The sequence below is a fragment of the Seriola dumerili genome, unplaced genomic scaffold (genome assembly GCF_002260705.1).
Source record: "Seriola dumerili isolate Sdu_G_001 unplaced genomic scaffold, Sdu_1.0 BDQW01000449.1, whole genome shotgun sequence".
Classification (NCBI taxonomy): Eukaryota; Metazoa; Chordata; class Actinopteri; order Carangiformes; family Carangidae; genus Seriola; species Seriola dumerili.
In genome coordinates this window covers 6,372,616-6,400,297 of record NW_019174704.1, presented here as the reverse complement: position 1 = coordinate 6,400,297, position 27,682 = coordinate 6,372,616, and the positions used below count along the sequence as shown (strand labels likewise).

The 27,682-nt window shown below is 39.2% G+C and overlaps 2 protein-coding genes across 2 annotated transcripts; one reads left to right on the top strand and one right to left on the bottom strand.

Annotated features, from left to right (window-relative positions):
• Window positions 1-7,829: 7,829 nt before the first annotated feature.
• LOC111234550 (sorting nexin-19-like) lies at window positions 7,830-14,802 on the bottom strand. Its single transcript, XM_022762698.1, has 12 exons — window positions 14,729-14,802; window positions 11,916-13,430; window positions 11,695-11,833; window positions 11,509-11,609; window positions 11,310-11,429; window positions 10,831-10,949; window positions 10,247-10,337; window positions 9,988-10,138; window positions 9,596-9,719; window positions 8,547-8,731; window positions 8,329-8,416; window positions 7,830-8,050 (listed from the first exon to the last, which is right to left on the bottom strand). The coding sequence occupies exons 2-12, from the start codon at window positions 13,404-13,406 to the stop codon at window positions 7,906-7,908; spliced, it is 2,754 nt and encodes a 917-aa protein (XP_022618419.1). The 5' UTR covers window positions 13,407-13,430; window positions 14,729-14,802; the 3' UTR covers window positions 7,830-7,905.
• Window positions 14,803-16,586: 1,784 nt separating this feature from the next.
• LOC111234576 (beta,beta-carotene 9',10'-oxygenase-like) lies at window positions 16,587-27,351 on the top strand. The gene is made up of 12 exons (XM_022762730.1): window positions 16,587-16,717; window positions 19,175-19,379; window positions 19,480-19,691; window positions 20,180-20,295; window positions 20,471-20,573; window positions 20,762-20,890; window positions 20,994-21,154; window positions 21,266-21,433; window positions 21,798-21,935; window positions 23,311-23,493; window positions 24,242-24,352; window positions 25,684-27,351. Exons 1-12 carry the CDS (start codon window positions 16,690-16,692, stop codon window positions 25,798-25,800), a joined length of 1,671 nt encoding a protein of 556 aa, XP_022618451.1. The 5' UTR covers window positions 16,587-16,689; the 3' UTR covers window positions 25,801-27,351.
• Window positions 27,352-27,682: the final 331 nt, after the last annotated feature.

The window sequence follows — 27,682 nt, the reverse complement described above, 5'->3', positions numbered from 1 at the left end:
AGGAACCAGATTCACTTGATCTAAAGGTCAGATGCTAGAATCAGCAGTTAGGCACGCTTACACTACGTTTACGCTTACGCCAGTAGATGTTGGTGCGTTTCTGTCACACGTCATATTCTGACGTTGTTGTTGGATGTTATTGTAGATGACAACATTTGTGAACTGCAAAGATTCAACTATCCTGTTTTTAATCACAATGTGTGGTAATAACGGCAAGATTGGAAAAAGTAGAGGTATACCTCAAAATTCAGATGTAGCACAGACACACTTGTTATCCTCAACTGGTGATACTACTCTGCTCTGAGTAATCGCTACATCTGGAAGTATGTGCACAAATGTGCATGAGAATGTACATTCATCTTTTAAAGATGGAATTCCCCCATAAAACTTATGCTCTTCATGATAGTGCAGCTGTTGTTCTGCTTTACTTGGACTGTCAGTGTTGTGGTTTAAAGGTGGGACTCACTGCGGTCAGTGAGCAAAGTGTGAACTCTGGCTGGCACCCCAAATACTGCGCACATATACAGGACTGTTGTTTGGCACCATGAGGAGTCATCAGGTGTATAATTCATCATCCTCATCATGTTAGTGGTACATGTTTCTGTGCATCATCATCAAGAGCAGCATCTTGTCTCATTTCTCTACTCAGGTGGTATGGGACAGTATGAGCCTCATCCAGAAGACATGTTTTCAGACAGGACCTGTGCTCCAATGGCTTTTGCTAATTACTTTACCAAATCTTAAAACAGTAGCAATAAACATCATCCCCAGTGCCCTGAATACAAACAAACGATACTGTGAATAAATAGGCATCATCAACATCTGTCTGGATCAGGGGTCAAGTACACACCCAGCGACACTTCAGACTAGTGACTCATTAATGACGAACATCTGTAAAACAATGTCAAATCAAAAAACAAATTATAACAGCTACATGGCACTGGTTGCAGTCATTACACTACTTTCATTGGTATTTCTGTGCTGTTTTTTTTCTGCACTATGTTTAAAAGCATGGCAAGTAAATTGCACAATGAAGAATAAAAATCCCCGTAATACACAGAGAAGTAACAAGCTGTGACAGACTTGTGGAGTGTGGATGTCTGTAAATATGTTGGACCAAAGATGTTGAAAATTGAGGGGAAATAGTCAAATAAAGATAAAACAAGAGCAGCAGCGTGTAGACACAGCGGTGCCGTGATCTAACATCAGTATGCTAACACACCCACCATGAAATTGCTAACATGCTGATGCTAAGCTGATATAATGTCTACCATAGTCACGATCATATTCTGCAGCAAACATTCTAATGCTACCTAATTATTTCGAATTAGCGCTAAACACAAAGCGCAGCTCATAAGTCCTGCAGGTACTTGATGGTGGTAGATGAAAGGTTAAGGGATCAACAATGTTATTACAATTAATCCAAAGGGGGACATAAGTGTGTGCACCAGATTTCATGGAAATCCGTGTAATAGTTATTGAGAGATTTCAGTCAAAACTACAAATGTCAACCTCATGGTGAGGCTACAAGAAAATGATCATGGTATTAACCAGTACCTGAACAGCTAAAAAAGATGTAATCTAAATAACTAGTAAGTGTCTTAGAATGCAGGGATTTAAAGTTTATGTTACATTACGTGAGCATCTCTGCTATGGATACAGTAAATAGGAGAAAAGGCCTGAAGGTTAACACGGACAAACTGGAAACATCTAACTGTTCATCACAGGCTGACTTCGCAACAGAAAGTTTATTCGTGCTGTCTAAAAATAATCTGTAATTTATTTGTGGACACGAAAATTCTAAACATTTGTACTGTAGCAGTAAACAGGCTTTTAGTTATTTGTTTGAAAAACTCCCAAATGTGATTTTGTTTGAGATCTAGCGTTGGCTCCTGTGTGATTTGAGTGCACTTATTGTTGCTTTGGACAAAAGCATCTGCCAAGATGTAACATAAGATCTCTAGTGTGTGTTGAAATGCTAGTTTTTTAAACAAACCAGCGACTAGTCTAAGAAGAGAGTCTTGTTTTGTAATTGCAGTGTCTTTATATACACAAAGCATACTTCATTCTCCACATTCAAGTACTATGATGAAGAGAAACTATTTCAAGTAGTTTCATTGCTCAGTGAAATTAATCAAATCCATTATATATTTATATTACATACATTTATAAACACAGTTGAAATGGGTGGACAAATGAGTTGGTGAATTTGAGATTGTAGCATTCCATGTGTCAGTCAGAGAGTAGTTGTGAAATTTCACAGATGTTTGTCCCATAAAGAGATTTGTGGTGAAATTACAGCTGCTTTAACTTTGAGACGTATGGGGCCACCATCAATGCAGCTTGAGTGTTTTTGTCTCCTCTGGCTGCCAGTGAAGTCCCAAAGCATGAGACAGGAGGTGGGAGCCCGCCAGTATCAGCCCATGATATCATGAGAAAGGAAGCGAGCTGTGATAAATGTTCCTAAGATCCAGTTTATAAAGTCTTTCTGAACTACACTCGGAAACAAAGGGAACGGATTTACCCGCTGACGTCTTACACGAGTTCCTGTGTTGCATCGTCAGGTATTCCTGCTATTGTGTCCACCTCCTACACAACGTCACAATTTAGATGCTCTGTCATCTTAAAGCATCACAAAGATATTGTATTATTATCATGATTTTAATGAATTGTACACAGATTACATTCAATTGTATGTTGTGTCCTCTTGTATTTCTATTGCATAAAGCATGTATTGAATCCTGCTGTCAAGAACTAAATCACAACTGTAAAATCAATAAACTGAAAGAAAAATGTTCTGCATTTAACCACGAAATTTATGAATTCTCTTTAATTAGAGGTAAGTGATAAGTAGATGACACTTTTGGTTCTACAGCGTGTTATTTGTGGTGGTCAGCAGTGCAGAGAAAAAGCCTCTGAGGTTTAAAGGTTCCAAACTGTAAAACATGAGATGTCCATGTCTTTTTTGGATTATAAAGCAGGTCTAGGTGCTGTATTAATACTGTGAAAGTATCAAAGTGCTCAGTCTCACAGAGAAATGCACACAGCCTATATTCAGAAACTGTGTCTTAAAACAAGCCATCTGGACTTCTTTGTGATGTCACAACAAAAAAGTCAGTACCCTCAGCCATGCCCCCAGCACTGCCCCTGGATCCAGTATTCAACCTTGCAGGATTTGATTTCTCCAAGTGTTTACCTGAAATCTGCTATATTTGTATTCAATCACTCAGAAAACAGTCAGCCAATCAGAAGGGAGGTTCAGAGCCTCTCTTCTGATGGGTTGAATGACCTGTGGTTGCCAGAGCTTTAGAGAGGAGCCTGAGAGAGAAGATATAAAATTGCATTGAGATGGTTTTCGGCTCTTAAAACCACAAATACATCTTCTTATGGATATCAACATTTAGCACCAGAAAAGTGTAAAATATGGGCCCTTTAATTATGTCAGAATATTTTGAGCCCATTTGTATAAAGGGACTGATTCTGTCAGAAGCATCAGTTTTCTATTAGTATCTACTGGGAGCCTTGAAGTAATCAAATCTTCCCGTTAAGAGGTCTACATGTTGTGGTACAGCCCATGTATAGTATAGTAGTATATGCGATGCCTACAGCAGAAGACAGAGCACAGGGGAAATATTAGTGCACTTCAGTCTCACTAAAGGGTAAATCCCAATTTTTCACACTAGAAAGATCAGTGTTTGCACTGTGCTGATCTCTGGCACATCATCACATCCCTGGACAGGACACACAGTGAGACACTGCAGTGTTTAGTGCAATCCAGAGGGATTTGTGTCTGCAGAGTTTAAAAGGTAATTTCTACTTGTCTCTGATAACCGCTCAAGTCTGACATAGTTTTACATGAGATGCACTGCTTCACAACCATAATATCAAACCTGACTATACAGTATACAGACTATGAATAAATACCAGCAGTATGTTGACTATAATCTCTGATGATAACACTTAAGTTTTTGCTGTTGCTTTTATGTGACAAAAATACATTGATTTGAATTTGATGAATTTGAGAAAAACGTTTAACAGTTTCACAAGAAAAATATGCTTCATATTTTGTGGGCAAAAATGTTATGTTGTCATGTGGAAACACTTTATAGATGCTGGTGATTTTGTTCCTCATTTTTCTTAATTTGCTATTTAGGTCAAATATAAAAGGAACATTTTCACTGTGGTTTCATCAGTCATGCAGTAAGGTGTTAATCTTTCAGGCTATTACAGCCTCATCAAAGAAATCGTCTGTGAAGCAGTGAACGTTTTTCAAAGGCTGGTCAGGATCAAAAGATCATGGGAAGACTACAACACTGTCTGCACTAACTCTTGTGAAATCACTTTTATCAATGAAATATCCGTCTGGGATCTTGGGTGAATCATTGAAAGTACATCTGCCAAATCTCTTACTATCATGGTCCGACTTACTTATTCATTCAAATATAGCTCCCATAGACTATCATGTGAAAGCAAGGTTTTTACTGTCATGTTGTGGCGATGGTTCGTTGTTTTTGGAAACATCACTGCCGGTGTCAGTACATGCTCTTATTATGACAATCCAGTTTTCAAGTTTTACTTTAAAGCTACACTACACACAATGTTACCATGAAACATAAAACACCGCCTCAACATTGGTTGCTCAACATTGGTTGCTCAACATAAATTAATGTATTATTATGTCTATTCAAAATCCATATATTGTAACTTATTACCCTGATTGTCTTGTCCTCAGAGCTGTCATCATACAAAGTTTCCTTCATGTCAATCAAACTTTAAACCATATGTTAAAAGTTGCAGTACAACCAACACCCTGAGGCTGGTTTCTCAGAGAAGGTATAAACTGAACCAGACGGTGTACAGACACGAATGCTGGCCTAAAGCTGCTCATAAAAGCTGGACCTGGTTGGAAATACTCATAATTTGATGGAAATGGAGATAAAACACATCCAGGGAGGAGCTAAATGTAAGATCTTACGACCATTGTACGTATGGGTCTTGAAGAAATTCAGGACACCAGTCTTTGAATCAGCACATCAGTCTAAAGTCTCAGTCCCTACAGACCTTCATCAGAGGTGAAACAAACAGGATCGAAACCATTTATAACTTCAATCCCCCCTTCACACAGCTGATTTACTGGACTGGATTGAGAAGTGTGAGATACCAATCAGGAGATGAAAAGAAACAAAGCACAGGATAAAATCCTCACACACACGCACACACACACACAAATACATACATATGTATGTAATTATATATTGCTTCAGCTTTTGCTTTAACACCTGTAACTCACTGAATTTTTGAACTAGAAATCTCCAACTTTTATACAAAGTATCCACATTTGTTTACTCCAAATGGCACCAATTCAAACATCTGCAAGAATATCAAAGACCTGGTGGGTGAGTTCATGTCAAATACATGGTGTTCCTTTGTTACAACCTACCCCAGTAGCACATGCTGGGGTAAACTGTAACAATTAGACAGAAGAAGCAAAAACAGAGGCCACAACATGGCATATGCTTCAAAAAGAGGTTTACTGAAACAAAAGAACAATCCAGAACAATGTCTCTGTAAATCAGTCAGGCCCTGCCATCTGCTTCTTGTTCCATATCAAGTTGAGTTCCCTTGTGGTTTTGTGGTAAAATATTACAAAACAAAGGAAGAAGAAGGAGAAGAAGTACGCTCCACAAGCTCAACATACTATATTGTTATTTTCCAATGTTAGTTTAATATCAGCTCTCAATTATGTCTTTATATTGCATATATTCTGACTATGCGGGTGATGTTCTACGATTGACGTCATGGTGACGTTGCATGTCGAATGTGCGAAATATGATTTCACATAATGACAATCAAGTCTGAAATGCTCAATATGTGTGGAGCATCCAGGCTTCAGCAGGGATGGCAACCTTAATAAAATATAATGTCAGTAACATAATGACTGGCTACAGGTGAACTACAGCTGAATTATTTTATTTCCTGGCCATGTTCAGAATCCATGCAAGATTTCTGATTAATATTCAAATGTATGAGTCAGACTTGGTGTTGAACATACTCCATCTTCACAGGTATCATCGGGTATCATGATTAGAATGTGAAGAGGGTATAGATTATAATTAGGCTGGCACTCATGTGACATTTTCTAATCAGCACACTTGAATCTCAAGCTCCCACTCATCACTGGCCATTCAGACAGTGAGTGCAGAGTTACAGCATGTGACTATTCAGACACCAGTCAAACGCAGCTCACCGTGATGCTGAATTGAGGGGAGTGGAGGTCATCAAAGGCTAATCAGCACGTGTGCGCCCTGCAATCACATCCCCATTCACTAAACTTATTCTCCAGCAGGTTTGCACATTTCAAGTAAGGCCTTATTGCCGCCTGTCAGAGGGGCTGATACCTGACATGTAGTAAATGATCTCAGGCAAATCACATGACATACAGTAATTAACATAACAAGAGTGTTTTACTTGGAAATTTATGGCAAATTCTCATCATTCTCTGTCTGATGATCTACACGTCATTTCATCTTTTCTTCTTCCCTGCCTTTTGCTGGTGCAGTGCTACTCATTTCTTTGCATGTTACCACATAGAAAGTTGGACAAGGTGGAGTGCAGCTACCTGATGTTTAATTTTTGCATTGCTGTGTTTCAAAAAAATAAACTATGGTCATCTTTATGCCTTATTTCCCAAATGTGTGATGCTAGGAGATGCTGTCAGATCTCCTAATGTGCTAGTGGAAGGAATTTGAGAATTTAGGAACTATTTAGTTTAGTATTTAGTAAAATAATATGCCTCTGCATACCCATTCATGGTTATTTATTTCTGTTTGTATTTTCAGATACTTTACATCCATATACTCTGTACATCTCTTGCATGTTAAAGGATGGTTGTAGCACTTTTCAAAGATTTGTCACAACCATGTGAATTTACCTGCAATAGCATAAGTACTAAACAAAATATAGTCTTGGGCAAAATTTTTTATTTCTTACTTCAAAATCAGTTTTTTCTCAATAGAATCTGAATGAGCCTGTTTCCAGCTTTGACAACCACCATGTGGAATTGGGGAGGAAGTGGGTAAACACTGAAATAATCATATGACAATATGACATATGGTGGTGTTACAACTCTCCCCATGTACAACCATACCCAACCTCCCCTACTTCAAACACACTTCTGAATACACACATATATACAGTATATATATATATATATATATATCCGCGCGCGCGTGTGTGTGTGTGTGTGTGTGTGTGTGTGTATATATACATCGAAATACTTCAACATGATAATCTACAAAGTTTAAAATATATATATTTAAGATAGAAAATCATAAACATATATTCTAATGTTACATATATTTCAACCAGGCTCTATGGAAAGCCTGCGCAACATTTGAACAAAGATCTGAATCAGTGAATTGATAACTGCATCAATAAAAACAATAAGTAAGCAATAGTTACAGAGCACATGCCTGTTGCATGTAGGTACTGGTTTCCTAATTGCCTATTTATTAATATTTGATCTGGTTTGACCTCATTAGATAACAGCTCATTAGAACAACAGCTGATATTTGATCGTGTTATTGGCTATTTGCTGATGCTCACATCATAACTGTGAGCCCATTCTTCATTTTCCTCCTGATCTGTCTCCTCCGGATGTTTCAGAAATCTACACGTCATCTCATCTTTATTACAGTAAGTCACAGGGTAAGGCACATAATCAACACATGACACGTGACTAACAGGCAGCCTTTTACTGCTGACCAATTGGGTAATGATTTTCTATGCCATCGTCCCATAGGTTCCACTTACTACTGACCATTATGAATTCATCACAACATTGATTTATGTGCAGTGCATTGCATATCATCTAGCAATTGCCTCCAACTGTGAAGCACCAGAGTGTCAATCACGTGCTGATCTCATGTGAGGATTGTCCCTCTCTGTGTCTTTAGCCAGGCTCTGCAGCAGAGACCTCTGGAAGGCCTCGTCACACGACTCAGGGACCAGAAACTCCAGCAGCAGGTCACAGATGCAGTAGATCAGATGCCTGCACATAATCATACAAACAGGGTCAATGACAGACTGACATCAACTGTTATTAAAATAGGTGCTTAAATATGAAAAGTATTTCATACAGCAGATGTATTCATTTCCATCTTGAACATTAACATTTTATCTTTATTGTAGTGTATTATAGTATAGTTACAGTTAGAACCACAGTAAGTAGTGACACACTGCTCTCAGCTCTTGGTTTCACTGTTTGTTGCTATCTTAAAATAGCAGCATGAGACATATATTTACTCGACACTTTGGTTGTTGACTCACTTGTTTATCTGATGGTCCTGCAAAGACTCCAGCATGGTCTCCAAGCTCAGCCTGTACTTCTCACTGCCCAGCATGTCAGTGATGAGCTCTGTTCAAGTACACATAATGAAACAAACCAAGAAGTTCAAGATCATTTCAGGAGCATTGCGAATCAAAACAGCATTTTTTTTTTCATGCAATCAATCAGCTACAGTCTGAATCTAACAGATGTTACATACCGGGAAGCAGCTGCATTAGACAGTCCAGGCATTGCTCCTTAGTTTCCTCTCTTTCTGCAGCACTCCGCTCAGGTCTTGGTTGAACAGGTAGCGTGCCTCCTGGCCACACAGCTTCCTGCAGCACTTGTAGGTAAATCACCCAGCATGGGGCACTGGTAAGGTGGGCAACTCCTACGTCCAACCATCTGAGACAAAAGTCAGTAGTTTAGTGCAACAATGTCTGCTTATAAAAGCCCCTGCATATAAGAAACAAATGAAAATAACTGCATATTCATGCAAACATGCTAATTGATTAGGACAGAGTGAAAGATGTGCACACAAGGGGATGAAACATAAACATGAACATTATTTACTGACATGCTTCGTGAACCATAAAACTCCCAGAGGCATATGTCAAGTCCAAAAATGGAGGCCAGTATAATCAGTTAATGACCGCAGAACACTAGAGATTAGACAAGCACAGTTCCCACAGACTGTGTGGCGAAGCAAAGCCAGTGGTAATTCTAGAGAAGTTTTTGTTTAAAGTTGTGTTCATAGTAAAACATAAACATTTGAGGAAAAGAAAAATCATTTTTTGAAAGGCAATCTGAGAGAATCTCATGCAGCCATCATTTGCTGCAAACCATTTAGTACCTCATGAAGCTGCCCCTAATACTAGAAGGACCCAGCGTCTGGATGTTCAGCTGTATGAAGGAAAAATAATTGAGTGCCACAATATCACCTGCCAGTAAAACTCAAGTCTGAAGTCACACTACTTCTATACTTCTATACTTCTACTTCTACTATACTTTCATATATAAGTAGTATCAGTTGCAATTTATGTGTAACTGTGTCTCTATTATAACGGATTAATGTTTTTAGTTAACCTGAACACTGAGGCACATTTGTGTTTTAAAGGAATAGTTTGGGAAATACATTTATGCACACTTAAACATATATAAATAAATGTATTAGCCCCATGTACTAACTCTTATCATCACACAGTCATTTACATGTTACAGCTGCAGTAAGAAAATACTTGCTACACAGAAGACGGAAGAAACAGCGACCTCTCAATGAAGGTGCCAAAGAGCAGTCTGATGGTCTTCTGAATATTCTCAGTGCACAGCCAACTCCACTGGTCCTTCATCAGCAGACACAAGATGTTCAAAGCAACATCTGCAACAGCTGTGTCTGCAGTACACATAAAAAAAAAACATCAACAATAAATGAATAACACAATAATGGGAACAGAGGGATGCCTCAAAAAACACATGAAATACAGGTCCATCAATGCTGGAGAGTGACTACTAGGACTCCTCAGCTTGTGCTTTAACAAACAGTGGAGTTATGCTGCACCCAAGTGGTGATGCTATGTAACTGTATGTTCCGTCTCTAGAGCCGCAAGGAATGCAACACAGGATAAAACTAACTGAGACATGAGTGTTGTGTAAATCTTAACCTGTCCCGTGAGTTTTCCCTGAAGCCTTCTTGTCTTTGTCACGCTGCTCACAGCTCCGCTTGGCCGTCTCTTTCCCATTCTGCGCACATAAGAGGCTCTCTTGCTCTTTGACGAAGCTCTCCAGGCCAGACAGAGACATACCATTGAGGACCTAAACAGTCACAATGAGCAAAGTGAAAATGTCAACTGTGCCCATTTCAAAAACAATCAATCAATCAGAGAAGATAAACACTGTAACTGGTGTAACCCAGTAACTTACAGAGCTGCCTTCACTGAAGCAGTATGTCACCTTAGGATGTAGGTCAGGTATATTGAGAGATGGGGAAATTTTGCTTGGGAACATAAGCCTCCTGATGCATGAAACACAAAACCAGAAGTCTCCACGTACAATCAAAAAACAAACCAGAGCACCAGAACAACCTGCACTGATTCACACTGTACTGAACTGACTGTTTAATCATAAGAGACACAGAAGTATGATCAGGGGCCTGTGTGTTGGGAGCCCCCAAGTGATCTCAAACCAAATCTAAGGGGTCATGAGATCATTAAAGGAATAAAACAAAAGGACAAACATTCCTGCTGCACAAAATTTTATTTATTTTTGGCAAATGTCTTTCTATTTATTAATTTTCTTTTTAAATCTTGGATCATTTTCCCTCCTTTTAGTTGTACTTGATGAATCAGTCTAAGAAGGGAAAATTGCTCTTTGGTTGAAATGTACACTGCTCATATACAAATGCAAACTGTGATGAGTTGGTCACATGTGGACACTGCTTCGTTATTGAGGGGCCACAGGACAAACATTTTGGTCACCTCTGCATTGGGCTGATATAGAGCCCTCACCTGTACTTCCTGTTGTCCATCGTTCTTCCATCAACATCTCCCTCAAGGTCCTCTGTTGGACTGAGGGGCTCAGGATGAGGGAAAGCTGTCTTCAATGTGTCTAATGCATTTTCCATCATCTTTGTTGACAAGAATTGGAGAAGACAAAAGATAATTAAATCGTCCTTATTGAAAAAAATACCAAACACCCAATATTTTCCACAGTGTTAATCAGTGAGCTTTATGCTAAGATAAGCTAAATGGCTGCTTGCTTCAGCTCCATATTTAGTGTATAGACAAGATAGCGGTACCAGTTTTCTAATCTAACACTCAGCAAGAAAGCAAATAAGTGTACTTCCCAAGATTTGATTAGTTTTATCTGGATTATGTAAATTTTTCTCTCATGTTATCAAAGAAGTGCTTAAAAATTACATTAAAACTTTCTCACAATCATACTACATGGTCTTCATAAGAGCTACATTATGCAGATGTTTTCTCACCTTATCAATTCTTGACTTGACAAAAGGCTTTCTTCCAAAATATGTGCAAACCTCTGTGTTGACAGACAGGAACTCCTGCAAGTCCTCACTGTTGGCCGTCTCAGGAATGCTGCTTAATTGCTAGAAAAATCAATAAAATTACAGGAGCACACTAAACATAAGCGATCGTACAGAGTGAAGCTACGATCCTAAAACCTACTTTAAGAAACGTATCCAGTTGGCTTTTACGAGCTTCAACTCGCTCGCTGTCTGCGTTGCCAAATGGAAGATCAGGAAACATTTTCTTCGGGCCTTTGACATCTGAAATGTAGAACGTTGAATTTTTCAATAACGTGTCTGTCTTGATAAGTTCAATTGTCTTTTAAAAGAAAGGATCATTTCTTACTCTTGATTAATTTCTTAACTTCAGGCTTCTCCTCTAAACGTGTCTGCAGGTTGAGGAACTCGCTGTATCTCCGGTTGACGGCGTGACAGGCCGCAGATTGCAGAGAGGCAGTGTTTTCTGCTTCAGCCACTGTCTCAAACTGTAAAACAGAAAGTGGAGGGCAACGTGTGATGATCGATAAAACAGATTCAAACATAAAAGGCAGTAGGAGGTGGCGTTACCTTTACAGTGTAGAGAGTATAGGGGTGTGTGCCAGTGCCACGCTGCTCCTTTGCAGTGACAGTACCAGAAATTTGCACATTCTGGATATGCACAGGTGAAGATTGGTTGCTGGAAGTATCAAAGTTGTAGGATGTTAGACAAAGTCTTCTCTGAGAACAAGATGGGGATTTCTCTTGTGCTATACCTGCAGGCCACTGGGAGTCCTCAGGCACAACAACTTTCGGCCCAAGATTTTTCAGAGGACCAAAGCAGCCGAAGACCTCATCGTCCTTTAAAGTGCTCCTGTTACAGAAGTTTGTTGGAGGACCACAGTCACAAAAGCCTCCTGTCAGGTCATCCTCCGAGTCTGATTGAATCAGGGAGTCCAATGAAATCCTTTTGGACTCTGACGACTGGGAGTAATGGCCAGATGTGAGTGAACAGCAGTTCACTTTGCATGGTGTGAGCAAACCTGGGTGGCAACTTTCTAACTTCTCCACAGACGTCAGGCTAACCATGCTGCTCTGTGAGGAGTCCCTGTCACTGGTCGGACTCTTGCTCTGCAGATCGTCGAAGTCAGAGGTGCTTTGGCTGGAGAGGCCTGCTTGTTCAGAGGACGACAGGGACCTGCAGGTGGTCCAGGACTCCTGCTGGATCTGACATCTGTACAGTGCAGCTGCCTGGTGCTCATTCACATTGATTTCTTGTGGTTCTCTGGACCTGGTGAATATGTCTACAATGGTCTGGTTCAGCCAGTCAGGATCAGACACCCTGCTTATGAGCGGCAACAGCACATTGCAGGTGATTAGTTCTGTAACCATGTAACCTCCAGTCCTGGTTTCCATCTGAGGGTATGGTACAAGCACATGTAAGACCAGGTTAACTAGAGCTCTTGAGCAGCTGAGCTCAGTGGCTGCACTACTCACAGCTCGGTGAGGGGCATCTACTTCACTGTACAGCTGCCACAGACTAATGCCCTCTCTCTGTGTTGACTGTATCTGTCTTGCTGTCATGTAGCTCTGCAGGTGACGGCCGTACAGCTCCAGCAGCCGTTGAACCAGTGCTTTTCTGTCCACCCGCCGCGCACGCTCCTTCAGCTCCATCACTGACTCCAACATTGAATTACGCACTGCACGTTCAAACTCCCCCTCCACCTCTGGAAGCAGAGTACGATACCATGAGGACACAAAGTCACGCACTGCTTTGTGGACGGCACTGTCGATCTCATGGTTCAACCTCCACTCATGTTCAGGTGAAAACAGAGGGGGATTAATTGGGCCAAGAGGCAAGAAATGTTCCAAGTGGAGAAGGCTGTTTGCATCCAGTACGGCACGGGACCCGAGCCAACCCCCGAGGACCACCAAAAGACTGGTGAAGATGCAGAGAAGCCAAACGTTCACAAGGAGATGGAAAAGGACAAGCCATGCCAGCAGAGCTCCGAGCCCTAAGAGTCGCCGCTGCCCAAATAACTCTGATAAAGTCCAGTGATTAGAGCTCTTTGAGGAAGGCATCACAGTCAGCAGGTGAAATGTGTCCTGTTCAAAAAATACATTGATACATAATGTTACATAACAAGCAATAGGAATAAGACATTGTTGCTTTGGATTGCTTTCATTAATTGCTTTATAAACCTAATATAAATAAATAATTCCCAAACAACAGTGCTTAAATCATCATATGACAAAGCCAATTGAAATTCTTGGGTGCAAAAACTTAGTTGCACAATGTTTCAGTATATTGATGAGATTTTCACTATTGTTCAGGGCTGTAAGTTAGAACTATTTTCACTATTAATAAATCTGGCTATTTTCTTGATTTACTGTTTAGTCATTTGGTTGGTAAAATGTTAGAAAAAGCAAAAAGACCAACTGTCTAAAGCTTTAAGATATTCAGTTTACAACAAAATAAACAAGCAAAAACAGCAATACTCACAATGGAAAAGGTGGAACCACAGAGTTTGCAGCTCTATTGTGGTTAAATACTTGCAGAGCTGATATTGCGTGTCTCTTCTATATATCACTTTGTATGTTTGAACTGAGACAATTAACCCATTTATTCCCCATTCCTCACTGTACAATACAAACAGTGATATGAAACTGAGACAGGTTTATTGGATGTGGGCAATGAGCTAACAACCACTCCAAAATTAATCAGTCTGTAATATTGCCAAGTACACAATAACTACTGAGGGCTTCTGAAAGAAGTAGTAAATCCACAGTTACAAATATTTCATATTTAAATTTTATTAAAGTCGAGGTATTAAATACACTCATTATGCAGAACAGCCCATTTCAGAATAAAGTACATTGTATTATTGGAATGTAATTATTGATGCATTCATATGTACATTAGTTTAATGTTGCAGCTAGTAAATCAAGTCAAGCTCAAGTCTTAATAACATAATAATAATACATCTTAACATGTATGTTGATTATATTTTTGTATCATTAATAACCAAAGTAACTAGTAGCTAAAGTTATCAGATAAATGCAGTGAAGTAAGACGTGGGCTGGGCTACGATAATTGCATCTGAAATATAGTGAAGTACATGAAGTAGCAGAAAATGAAAAAACACAAGTACAAGTACTTAAAATGATCAACCTGCTTCATTGTTTTTTTGCCACTTCGACTAAAGTTCAAGTGAAATGCCACTTGAAAAAGTGTTTACAAATCTAATGTACACCTACAGCCCTAAGATGAGGTCACAGATTGTGCTAATGTACACCTAGCATAGGTCCTCTGTAGCCTATGTTGTTCTGACATGGGACTGCATATATTAGGAATATTTATCCCCATTGTAAAGCCAGCAAGGAGACAGTAAAGCATACATTACCCAAAAGGTTGTTATTGGAGCTTTATAGCATGAAAACAAGCCATATGGGACGTCCTCCTCCTCTGGGACACTGCTTTAATCCTCCAGCAAAGATTATCTGGATCAGTCTGCCAGTCAAGCTAGATACACACAGCCCGTATGTAGAGTTAACTAGCTGTTAGGTGTGCACAAAGACAGACATCCCAACACTAAAACGTTAACACATGGAGTTTGTGGGGGAGAAAAAAAAGACCTAATCTTAAATCAATGAATAAATGCATACATACAAAACAAAACAAAAAAATACCGATATGATAGAATGATGATAGGCTACATGAATACTTGAATCTAAAAAAAGGTTCCCAAGGTGTAGCAGGTAATGATTGTCCAGATTTGATGTCATCATCATTGTCTTGTTTTCTGATTTTTTTGTCCATGTAGTGCTTGTACCTTCAGTTGAGGTACAGCAGAAGGTAGTAAGCTACTAATATCTTTGAAAATTGGTTGCATTACTTCTGCTTGGTTTGTCCAGCTGACCAGTCCTGCTTTAGAGTTAGCTCAAACTCTAACTCCTACATCATTAGAATAAACCCATCCCTATACAAACAGAAATATTAAATGAAGAAATTTGGTGATGAATAAAACTATGAATGTAGAAATACAGTAATAAACAAATCTAAATGTACAAATATGAAGAGAAATAAATAAAATAAATTATTATTATCATTAATTGTTGATGATTAATAATATTATAAGAAAGGAGGAAGAAAAAGAAGAATCTATTATGACAGCCTACTGCTCAGTTGTTACCAGACCCTGGTATAAGTGCCTGTTCTGTAGGGAAAGATTACATTTGTGCCACATTTCTTACACAACGCAACGGAAAAGTAAACAATTTTTTTCATCTGTTAGCCCGCCCCCTCTCTCTCTCGATCTCTCTATCTATCTATGTATCTCTATATTTCTCTCTTTTTCTCTTTCTCAAATTTTAATCAAAGTCTGTGCAGTGCATGTTTTATTGATCCCAAGTGTATTACCAAAGCATTAGCTACGATTTAATAATAAGATTATTATTATTATTACTCTCCTCTCTCTCTCTCTCTCTCTCTCTCTCTCTCTCTCTCTCTCTCCCTCTCTCTCTCCCTCTCTCTCCCTCCCTCCCTCCCTCCCGCTCTCTCTTTCTTTCTTCGGTCCATACTGTATTACATAACCGGGTTATATAACAGCGCTGCTGCGCGCAGCTCTAGTGGCGGTTTCATGCGCACTGGTGAGCGTTGACAGCCTGTGTTTTGTGGTACGCTTTTTACCAGCGATTACGGGCAAAGCTTGAAAGACTTGATTTCAAAATAAAAGCGACCTTCCCATTATCGTTTTCACATTCACTTAGTCAAATTAAAAACACAACGTAATATTGAATAAATATGAAATAACAATGATGATATTGAATTTCTAAATCAAAGCCCTCTAAAATGTCACAAAACAGGTAGTTTCCTTTTAGTATCAATCTGAAATCATAGGGAAAACTCCTCATTTGTAACATTTAAGAGGGCTTTAATTCAGAAATTCAACAATAGAATGTCCTGACATTTTGTGAGTGTCATCCTGAGGTTGTGTACTATCACTCTGAAGTGAAATGAGTCTGTGGAAACAGCTAGTTTCCTTTTAATTTGAAATCATAGGGAAAACTCCTCATTTATGACTTTTTGGAGAGCTTTAATTCAGAAATGCAATATCACCATTATTTAATATAATATTATTTCATTATTATGGTGTGTTTTTAATTTGGAAACGATAATGGGAAGGTCGCTTTTATTTTGAAATCAAGTCTTTCAAGCTCTTACCGTAATCGCTGGTAAAAAAGCGTACCACAAAACACAGATGCGGCTGGCTTGACCGTGTTTTACGAAGTGGAGGCTGGCCCTGCAGGAGCTGGACGCAGATGTAGATAGCAGGAGTTGTATCCATCCACGTTAGCCGCTGCCATGTCTCCTGTGAAGATCGAGAGTTCAGGTAAGCCCCCTCCTCCATTCTGAGGGTGTTTTACTGTACAGAGGAAACAGTTTGTCATTCACCTGCTCATGTCTAAAGCACTTACTGCGGGCAGCGAAGGGCACACTGTCAGAGCCATGTGCGCTTTAAAAGCACAATATACTGTAGCCTAAGCGCTGGAACTAGATTGTTCATGCATGTTTACTGTGTGGGTTGACTGCTGGTTGCGGTGGAGTTGACAGTGCGATGATGGGCGATGAAGCCTGATGTGTGATGGCAGTACAAACTGTTCTTTCAGCTCAACTCCTGCTGTGTGGTTTCAGGCTACATCTGTTTTGCACAGTGTCGCGGGAATTTCAGGAAACAGAGGACTGACAACAGGAGAGTGGTTTTTCCAGTTTATTCTGACACTTGCAAGTGGACGCCTCAGCCAACAACAAGAGTGTTACTGACCAATAGCGCGATGCATGTTTACTACAGACTGCTTTTATACACTCAATTGTCACGACACCTGTACATAAGTCATCACTCTTGACATGACTACCTTGTATGGAACTAAGCCAAGTTAAAAGTAGACATGAACAGAAAAATACGAATGCACATACAGCAGTGTAGGCGCCACAAGTTCTGTAGGGAGTTTTATGAGTAGAGTTTTATGACCCCCAAAGATAGTATGAGGAATGTGATGTATTTTTCTAATACACATAGGGACAAGACTGCAGTGATTATTTTGTTATTCAGCAACTATAATAAAGGGTTGCATTTGCAGGATTAAATACTGTTGAACTACAGTCACAACGCCATGAGTATCAGGCACAGCTTCCGGTACCGGAAGAGGTTGCTCCACGGATGGTTAATTACTTATACCTGAGTGTAAGTAACTGTGATATACAAGGCGTGGACACTGCATTATTCTTAAACAAAAATTATATCTTAGTTGACATGATGTAATTGGCTTTGTGTTGTGTTAAGAACTTAAACTTCCCTATCAGGCATGTTATAAGACATAAAGAAATACTATAAGTATTTTATATTATATGATATTTTATATGATATACAATATTTACAAAAAAAATAAAATAAAAATAAAAAAAGGTTAGGCTACCTTAAAAATTCTTATGTACTGCTTCCTCCTCATTGAAAACTCATTATTATGCTGATAATTAGTTGAAATTGGATTATCATATCAAACTAAACATTTCTGAGATAAAATATGTTCTTCTTGAGTAGATAAAGGCGTAACTAAAATGGATTGTAACTGTAATAACCATCTGTATATTTGTCCCTTTCCCTGAGAAATACTGTGTATTCGTTTAACACTCAGTATTTTTAAGAAAAACAACCACTCCCTGTCAGTAGTGCTGGGGTAAATGAGGTTAAGGGCGTCAGTCATTGGTAACAGTGGAGCTGACTGTTGACAATAATTTAAGTCAGATGCCTTTATACACACTGGACTCGTTTGGGAGCAGCCATCATTCATTCCAGTTCTATGTTTCAAATTATGGAGAGGGTTTAGTTGGTAAAACACTGCAGTGACATCAAACAGCACAGTTACTGTGACCCAGCTGCCAGTGTGCAGGATTTTTTTTTTTTTCAACTGAGGAACTGAACTTTAGCACAGTCAAACTTTTCCCCAAATGTAGGCTAGTGCTGCAACACGCTGCTTCAGAGCCAAGTGAAATAGTTGGAGATTTCAATTTTGATTGTGTTTGTTGGAGTCATCCACTTTTAGTCTAATCTTACTAATATACAAAGTATATTAATGCAAATTATTGTGTCCTCAATTGTTATCAGGTTCTGTTCCCAAATGTTTTTTGAATTAAAATTCATGTTGGTATCCATTCCCTCTAAACCATGATAGGATTGTTTTTTAAAATGTATCAGTTTGGCCCATTAGCAGCAAGTAAAGCTTAGAGAGGATTTTTTTGTTACCAGCAAATTTTTAAATAAATGTATGAACAAAGACCAGGTTGAAAGTTGCATTTGCTCACCATCTTGTACTTTTGAATGTATTAGACATGCAACTGTGTAGAAGTAATCTTTAAAAAATCTAATCATATCCAGCCTTTTTTATGTTAACACTCCCTGAGTAGAGGTTTATGATGATGCTGCTCTCAGCTCAAACCTTCCAAGAGATAAAAAAGTCTTTCCTCTTTTTGCTACAAGCCGCAGGGCCTCATCCAATTACCTCAGAAAAGCTGCTCAGCTCTAAGAAATATTCTTCAAATGTAAAACATAACACTGGGTGCAATGTTCAGAGTGCGGTTAAACAGAGGTATGGTAAAAACCTTTGATTGGAATTTTTAGGTTGCTGCCTGTTTTCTTATCAGACAAGAAAAAATTACCCTTTTCCAGAGCTGACCCTGGCTCAGCAGCCAAAAAATGAGCTACATCACCATAGACAGCCATCTCTCTAATGTCTGTCAAGGTAAAAGCAATTTGTGTATCATATACTGTGTATGTACATATTCCCCACAGATGATAACAAGCCTGTTGACAATGGCAAGGTCAAGGAATGCATCAACACACTACTGAAGGGGCTGGAGACAATTGCTCCTTTGGTGTGCTCTGTAGAAGAGACCCCTGAGCCAATCTCTACCGAAGTACAAGGTACCATTCCCTCCTGGATCAATGGCAACCTCCTCCGCAACGGCCCGGGGAAGTTTGAGTTTGGAAACACCCAGTGAGTTTGGAGACACCTCTATGTACTGCTGCACAGCACAAACAAAAACGTTTCCAAAGAGATGGGATTAAGCCTTAACGTGTGTTCTTCACCACTACAGCTACAACCACTGGTTCGATGGGATGGCTATGCTACACCGGTTCAAGATGGACAAAGGCCAGGTGACATACATGAGTCGGTTCCTGCACAGCGATGCCTACAAGAAGAACAGTGAAAGGAACCGCATTATGATGTCAGAATTCGGTACCCTCGCCATGCCCGACCCCTGCAAAAACTTCTTTCAACGCTTCCTTTCTCGCTTTGAGATGATGGGTGAGTAGGAAGAGGTGGAAGAAGTATAAATGGATAATGTCTGACAAAGATGAGGTCTCATGGCGATCATCAGTAGTTGGCTTGTCAACTCACTCTACATGAATGTTGTTTTGTTCTATGTCTGTCTTGATCTGAAGTATAAATAAAACAACAACAAGCAGACTTTGTGATGCAGTTTGACCAGATTGGTCATTTGAGAAGGAGCAGAAGAGCCAGGTCCAACTGGAGGGAGAAAAGAACACAGTGTTCAAACTTTGTTTTGTTAAATTAAGTCACAAGGCCAGGGGTGGAACTCAATATACACCAAGATTACATAACAACATGAGCTACAGGGGGGAACCAGAGAGGGAAGCCAGCATTTCCAACAACTTACTGTAACTACAAGCTTTAAATGATGAAGCAGAATGGTTTACACGATTTTCTCTAAAGGAAAAATGCTTTCAGTCATTTAAAGGGCCTCAGTAATCCTGTGTTTTTCTTTGTCACAGAGCCCACGGACAATGCAAGTGTGAGCTTTGTGAAATACAAAGGTGACTATTATGTCAGCACAGAGACAAACTTCATGCACAGAGTGAACCCAGAGAGTCTAGAAACATTGGAAAAGGTACAAACATGATCGTCATGGAGTAACAGATGTTAATATTAAAATCAGTTTCATTAATTACACGTTTATTCTTTCTTCTGTTAGTCCAGTTATATCAGTCATTCTCATCATATTTGTACTCTGACAGCGGCGTCAACACAAACTGATTCTTCTCATTCTCTGCTGTGTTTTGTAGGTGGACTGGAGCAAGTTCATTGCTGTAAATGGAGCCACTGCACACCCACACTACGACCCTGACGGTACCACCTACAATATGGGCAACTCCTATGGAAGCAAAGGTTTTGTCTCGTCACCCACAGGACCCTCATTATAGTTCCCTGCTGAATTATTCGTTTCTCACGCTCCGTTATGATAACAACTAAATTGTGATCATTGCATAGTCTGCCATCGCTTTGCTTGCATGTCATCTCAGAGCAAATGTGTATAAAAGGTGTTAAAAGATGCATTGTAATCTCGGCTATTTCAGGAGCCCTGTACAACATCATCAGAGTGCCTCCTGAGAGGACAGATGCCAAAGAAACCCTACAGGGGGCCAAAATACTCTGCTCAATTGTGCCTGCAAACAAGTCCCATCCCTCCTACTACCACAGCTTTGGTAAGCCAGCTCTCCTGGAAATCATTCACCATTAGAGGGGTCTGTTTCCTCAATCTGTTGCCCTCAACTACAAAGTCCAGTGATACTTTTCTCTTGCTTCCAGCCATGTCTGAGAACTACGTGGTGTTCATTGAGCAGCCGATTAAGATGGACCTGTTGAAGATAGTGACATGTAAGCTAAGGGGGAAGGCTTTGAGTGAGGGCATCTACTGGGATCCTAAGCAGGAAACTGTCTTCCATCTTGTCGACAAGCACACAGGCGAGGTGGGTGACTGTGGCGTTTAGGGGTGAGGATTTACTTCCATCTACACTAGAAAACGTCATGGAAATTATGAGTAGATCTTGGGTGGTCTAATCATGCACTCTGTTCCACAGGTCAGCTCAGTGAAGTACCACACCAAAGCCATCTCCACCTTCCACCAGATCAACGCCTTCGAGGAGGATGGATTCTTGATGCTTGACATGTGCTGCTCAGATGACGGCCAAGCCATCAACAACTATCTCATCCAGAACTTACGCGAGTCAGGAGACGCATTAGATGAGGTCAGAAATGAATTACTCACACACACACAAATTAACACTCTCTGTGTAGTTATTAAAGGACACATCCACCCTCAGATACTATTACACAGTTACATAGATTTGATCATTTAACGTTCCCCACTCGGATTCAGCTTTCTAATGCATCTCTTTTTACTCAGTTTGTCTTGGGTAATAAATAGCTGCTATAAAATGTGTTGCCTTGTGCATAGATTTGTTTATCTAATAATTAATCATATTTTCAAGGGTACTGTTGCTTTTTGCATATCATGTTTTCAGTGTATTTGCACCCAGAGACAAAAAAGACATGCTGTGTGAGATTAATTTATTAAATACACTCATACTGTATTGTTCCTGTACCTCCCAGGTGTACAACACCATGTGCAGGGTTTTCCCCAGGCGCTTTGTTTTGCCCCTTAATGTGACCAGTGAAACACCAATAGACCAGGCCCTAAACACACGGCCCTCCAGCGAAGCGAAGTGTGTCAAAATCAGCAAAGATAAGGTGAGTTGGAAAATGAATTGTACATGATAACCTCTTAAGATTCATTTTCTACAGGAGATCAGAAGAGACTGTGTAAATAACATCAATCTATATTAATTTTAAATGTGGTGGAAGTACTCTTTTCCTTCACTTGAATAGAAGTAACAAAACCATAATGTAAAAAAATGACCCCAGTTGCTGTTGTATAATTGTATAATTATTTTTGAATTGATATTACAGATACACTGATGTGTAAGCAGCATTTCATTGTTGTAGCTGGTCAATCTCCACCTAATGGCTCATGGGGGACAATAATATGTCAAAATGTGGTGCTGACGCATTAAGAGCATAAAAAACATGTAAAGGCACTTTAAAATCAATTCTAAAAGAAACTGGGAATCAGTGCAGAGAAGCTAAGACTGGAGTAACTGTATGTCCTCTGTACTGTGTTTTAGTTAGGGGCATGGAAGTTGAATTCTGGATCAACAATTTTTTTAAGGAGACCCATGAAAAAAGCATTAAAATAGTCAAGTCGGCTATAGAGATAAAGGCATGAATTAGTTTCTCAAAGTAGGCCGTACCCTTGTGATATTCCTAAGACTAAAAGAGAAGTTTTGGTCACCTTGTCTATATGATGTTTAAAATTCAAATCAGGGTCTAACATGACTCCAAGGCTTGTTACCTCTGATTTGACCAGAGCCGTCAGATTACAGAGTTTCTCAAATAGCACATTTCTTTTTTCTTCAGTCTTAAATAACTCACTATTTTGGCATGAACAGTTTCTGTGCTGTTGTTGGCTCAGAAGCCAGACAGAAATTTGTCCAGGACATTATTAACCTGATTATAAAGTACTTTTTAAAGGATTTTTCTGATGAAGAGTAAATTGAATATGGGTCTGTAGTATTTAAGACTTTGGATTCTAGGTTTGATCTCTTCGATAGTGGCTTTACAACAGCTGTTTTGAAGGCATCAGGACTAACTCCAGTCTCCAGAGATGTATGAATAATATGCAAAAGGGAGTTAGTGGTGCATTTCAAAAAAGGCTGTAGGGATGGGAATAATTTTCTGCCAGTTAAAATAGAGAAGTCTGGGAATGTCAGCATGTTTACTTGTCCTCTGCAGGGTTGTATAAAAAGGCCACTTGTGTCCTTCAAAAAGTTACTGTTAAAAATCTGGCAAAAATTATTCCATTTTACAGCATAGGCTTAAGACAGGTTTTAGCAATTCATCTATCATAGGAAACATTTTAGAGTTGCTGCCAGCCTCTGTGATAAAATTCTTCCTTTTCACTTGAGCATCCCAAACTAAAACTGATGCCCAGTGAACGGATGAGCTGGATGACAAAAACTGTTGACAATAAGTAACAATAGACTTCTGATCCTCCCTTTGTCAACAGGTGTTCTGCCAGCATGAGGATCTCCATGGAGATGACCTCCATGAGTACGGCGGCCTGGAGTTCCCTCAGATCAACTACGGCAGATGTAACACACGACCGTATCGTTATTTCTACGGCTGTGGCTTCAGACACCTGGTGGGAGACTCTCTGCTCAAGATGGATCTTAAGGACAAGACCCTCAAGGTGTGTGTGGTTTACGTGTGAGATGTCAATAAAAACAGCTCCTACCACTGTTATTTTGATTTCGAGGATAATAATCCTGAAACAGTATATATATATATTATATATATATATATATATAATTTTTTTTTTTTTTTTTTTGTCAGAATTAGTCAACATCCTCTTGGTCTGCCTTAATGTAACTTCTCTATTTCTGCATTACAATACAACTTGACTTTGACCACATTTAACCAGTATATAAAGGTGTAGTTCAACATTTTAGGAAATAGGCTAAGGCTGCAGTCAACAGCTGGTTGGCTTAGCTTAGCATTAAGAATGCTAGTTAAACAGCTAGTGTTGCTTTGTCCAAAGGTAACAAAATCCACCTAGCAGTGCCTCTAAAGCTCACTAATTAACATTTTATGTGCCAGACTATTTCTTTGTGGGGACAGAGACAAGCTACCCGTTCCCCCATTTCCAGTCTTTATGCTAAGCTAACCAGCTGCTGGCATTAGTTTACCTAAAGACATGAGAGAGGTATTGATCTCAAGTAACTCTTGGCAAGAAAACAGAAATAGCACATTTACCAAAATGTGTGCACAGTGTTACTTAGTTAGAAATAGTAGGTACAAAATACAATTTCCATTTTAAGATCCTTTGTAATGAAGAGACATGACTTGAAGAACTGCACTGATTACTTTTAAAATAAATCAGTAGTAAATGTAAAATGCTGAAGCACTAAGCTGCTATTTGTGAATATGATATCTGGCAGGTCTGGTACCAGAAGGGTTTCTACCCATCAGAGCCTGTGTTCGTGCCGTCACCTGATGCCGTGGAGGAAGATGATGGTGTCATCCTCTCTGTGGTTCTCACCCCCTCACAGGTAAAACTGTTAATTAAAGACTGAAGGATATGCAGGAGGTGTAGGACAGCCCACATGATGTGAAAAGAAAACAATATTTTTTCAAAGGTTTGGCAGTAAAAGTGTTGTTCAGTAATCAATCATTTTGGAGAAATTTTGGAGAAACCAGCCTCTGTGTCTTCTGTTGTGTCTCAGTTAATCTACTTTTGCCTCTGAAATAATCATTTATAATCTGCATATCACTGTGTAACTACTGCAGGTTGTTGTATTGTTGTCTTTGGTGGAGGCTCTCTTGAGTTTTAGTTACCACCATGCAGCTGGCCTGTAAGTTGACCTGAGCTCAGTTCATTGTCTCTTCCAAGTCTTTTATCAACTGGGAACATAATCCATCATAAATATGCATAAGGTGAGATGAGCAGAGTTATAAATATTCATCGATGAATTTACACGAAGTGAAAGTTTCAAATTACACACAGGAAAATAAAACCTTTCTCAAGTGTAGAAGCCTAATGGCAATAAATGTTATTCTGGCCATGTCAGTGGTGCCAGTAACTTGAACAATATCTGGTATAAAGTATACCGAAAGAGGATTACAATACATACTACGTATAGAATTACAGAATTATAGTTTACAAAGATTTGTGTCCATGGGATTTTCATTGGAAATACGAGCAAAAACAAATGCTACTTTGGGTTTATGATTTATGTAAAAACTTTAATAATTTATAACTACAATGTCTGATATTTTACCTCTAATTGAAATCGGAGTTAAATCCTGTTATTTCTACTTTAAGATGCACAGGAGAGAAGAGTTTGAACTGTCTTGAGCTGTTGTTGTGCTCCTTCCTGACACCATTTCTGGCATCTTGAGTCTAAATTGTGCTACGCTATATTATTAATTTCTTTCTTTCTCTTAACTGTGCTGTTGCTGTGAAGCAAATGAGATGCTGAAGGACAATTAAAGCTAAAATTAAACTGTGTCGTGACCAGCAGCAGTTTGATATATTCTGTCAATCAACTGTGGAAGAATTTCAGAGAGTGCAATGTAAATGGAAAGTCTAATCTAACATGGCAAATTAAATTTCCTAAATGGATTTAATTATATATTTATTTATCACTCTCTTTATTTGTCTCACCACTTGTGTCAAACTGTCAACGAAGATACGTTTGGTACTCTGTGGCCTTGTGTGCACATGCATTTCACTTCAACTTCACTTGAAAGCATGATTTCATTGTTGTCAGAGCTGCTCTTCTAAACAAATACACCATGTATCTCTGAAGCACACAGGAGCTGGTTTAGAAGTTGTTCACGTTGGCTTTTAATAATAATTTCACCACATTTGTCTCTCCAGGATAAAGGAACATTCCTCCTGGTTTTGGATGCCAAGACATTTGAAGAGCTGGGAAGAGCCAACGTTCCTGTTAACATACCTTATGGCTTCCATGGTACCTTTAATGCCTCTGCATAAATCTAATTCTGTTTCTGATATATAACATACAAAGAATGCTAAATGCAGTGTTAATCGTACATGCGTTATTGTACTCTCGGCATTCAACCTGTTATATTTAGGTTGAAGGATGTTCCAACTCTCAGACCACCCAAGTGCCAAATGAACATTTTTACCTGTTGTGACAGCGTGACTGGTACTGTTTTCACCTTGTGAGCCTGTGTGCGTGTGTGTATGTGTGTCATCATAGCAAAATGTGGTCCAGACACTTACTGTAGAGGGAACTACCACTGAGCCAGTTTTGGATACTTTGGCAGGTGTTTATGTCTGTCTGTCTGTGGACAGATTGTGTCACCACCATAACTGCAACTGTGAAACATACAGTTGGTACGAGTCGAGTACGAAGATGGGTGTAGTCTGACTACTGAGTACTCATGGGTCAGAACGTCAACATGTTGACGGGCATTGAAGCTGATGTAATCCCATCACAAGATGGTCTCTAGTCTTTTGTACTCTTTTTTTTCTTTAACAGTATTTTTTAAAAGCCGGATGTGTTTTATACAATCTGTTTGCCATTAAACTTTTACTTCTGTGAACTGCCAAGTATTTACATGGTCCATGCATCCTTAATACACATCTCAGGTCATGTTCAAAAATATGCTCAGATATTAAAACAGCTGTTTCATATGCTGATATGATTTTATATATAAAGTTTATAATTAAAATATATCAATGGATAGCAATATGTTATGTTTTGAAGTTCAGGATAGCTTTGGATGGTTTTCCATGCTATTTCTAACACTAATTTATATCAAGTTTTATATTTATATTTTACACTTTTACAAGTGTAAAGCTAAAGTGATCAGCCTCACCATAAATCTTAGCAATTTTCTCAATTATCTAACTCCAGTCTTCCAATCAACACAGAAAAAAAGGTCATAAAATCCAATTTCACCCTATTAGATTTGTCTCACAAAAATGGTCTGTAAATTGTCAGTGCTCAGAGCAGAGCAAATAATTGTGTTTTCATTATGAAGGGTGTCACAGGTTAAGTGTTAAAACACATGCAAGGAATTGTTCTGTTTTACAACATGGGTTTTCCCGCTGTAAGCCTAGAAATGGGCTCTGGAGCAGATCATAAATCAATGTAAATATTATTAACTTTTAATGCTCTCAATGGTCACAGAGAAAAAAACTGCCTGCCAATATAATGTAATGCACACATGGAAACTTCATAGGAACTTAATTTGTCTCATATAAGAGTTTATTATTAAAATCTCCACTAAGTAATTGTATTCTGAGGTTTTGATTTTAAATTTGAGTCCAGTGCTGCACTTGTTTTATTTGACCCCAAGCCAACAAAAACATGCTAAAGCACATGCTAAGTGGCTGTGACTCAGGTTTTTTGTCTGCTGTAAGAAATCCAGACATTTTCCACCAGAGGGCAGCACATGATGCCATTTACTGTGAGCACCTTCAGTCTATAATGAATATGCAGAGTCAGGACCTGAAGTCACTACCTGACCAGAAATTGTTGATAAAAAAATTCCCTGAATGAAATAAATGAATGAATAAAGGACAGAAAGAAAGTCTCTTGCATGTTGTCTTGTATTTGTGTGTGACTGGACAACAGTCAGACGTTTGGGCTTGTGAGCAGCAACAATACATCGTGACCGTGTTGCACTCTGTATTGTAACCCTTGTGAGCAGAAGCTCTCTGCTTTCAGTTGTGTGCTTGTGAATCTTAACGGATTCACTTTCTGGCTCATACAACTGTTTCAACAAAGGAGTGAGGCAGCAGTAACGTCTCTGAAGGAGGCGGGCTCAAAACAACCACATTGGCTATAAGAAGGATCAAACCTGTGACCCTCTGACAATGGGACAGTCTCTAACCGCCAGCCAAC

Coding starts and splice junctions, on each gene's coding strand:
- LOC111234550 (XM_022762698.1), bottom strand. CDS start 13,406: ATGCCTTCCTCAAAGAGCTCTAATCACTGGACTTTATCAGAGTTATTT. Junction 10,338..10,830: donor ATGGACAACAGGAAGTACAG/GTGAGGGCTCTA, acceptor TTCATGCATCAG/GAGGCTTATGTTCCCAAGCA. Junction 8,732..9,595: donor TTTGGCACCTTCATTGAGAG/GTCGCTGTTTCT, acceptor CTTTTGTCTCAG/ATGGTTGGACGTAGGAGTTG.
- LOC111234576 (XM_022762730.1), top strand. CDS start 16,690: ATGTCTCCTGTGAAGATCGAGAGTTCAG. Junction 20,574..20,761: donor CAACTCCTATGGAAGCAAAG/GTTTTGTCTCGT, acceptor CGGCTATTTCAG/GAGCCCTGTACAACATCATC. Junction 23,494..24,241: donor TTAAGGACAAGACCCTCAAG/GTGTGTGTGGTT, acceptor GATATCTGGCAG/GTCTGGTACCAGAAGGGTTT.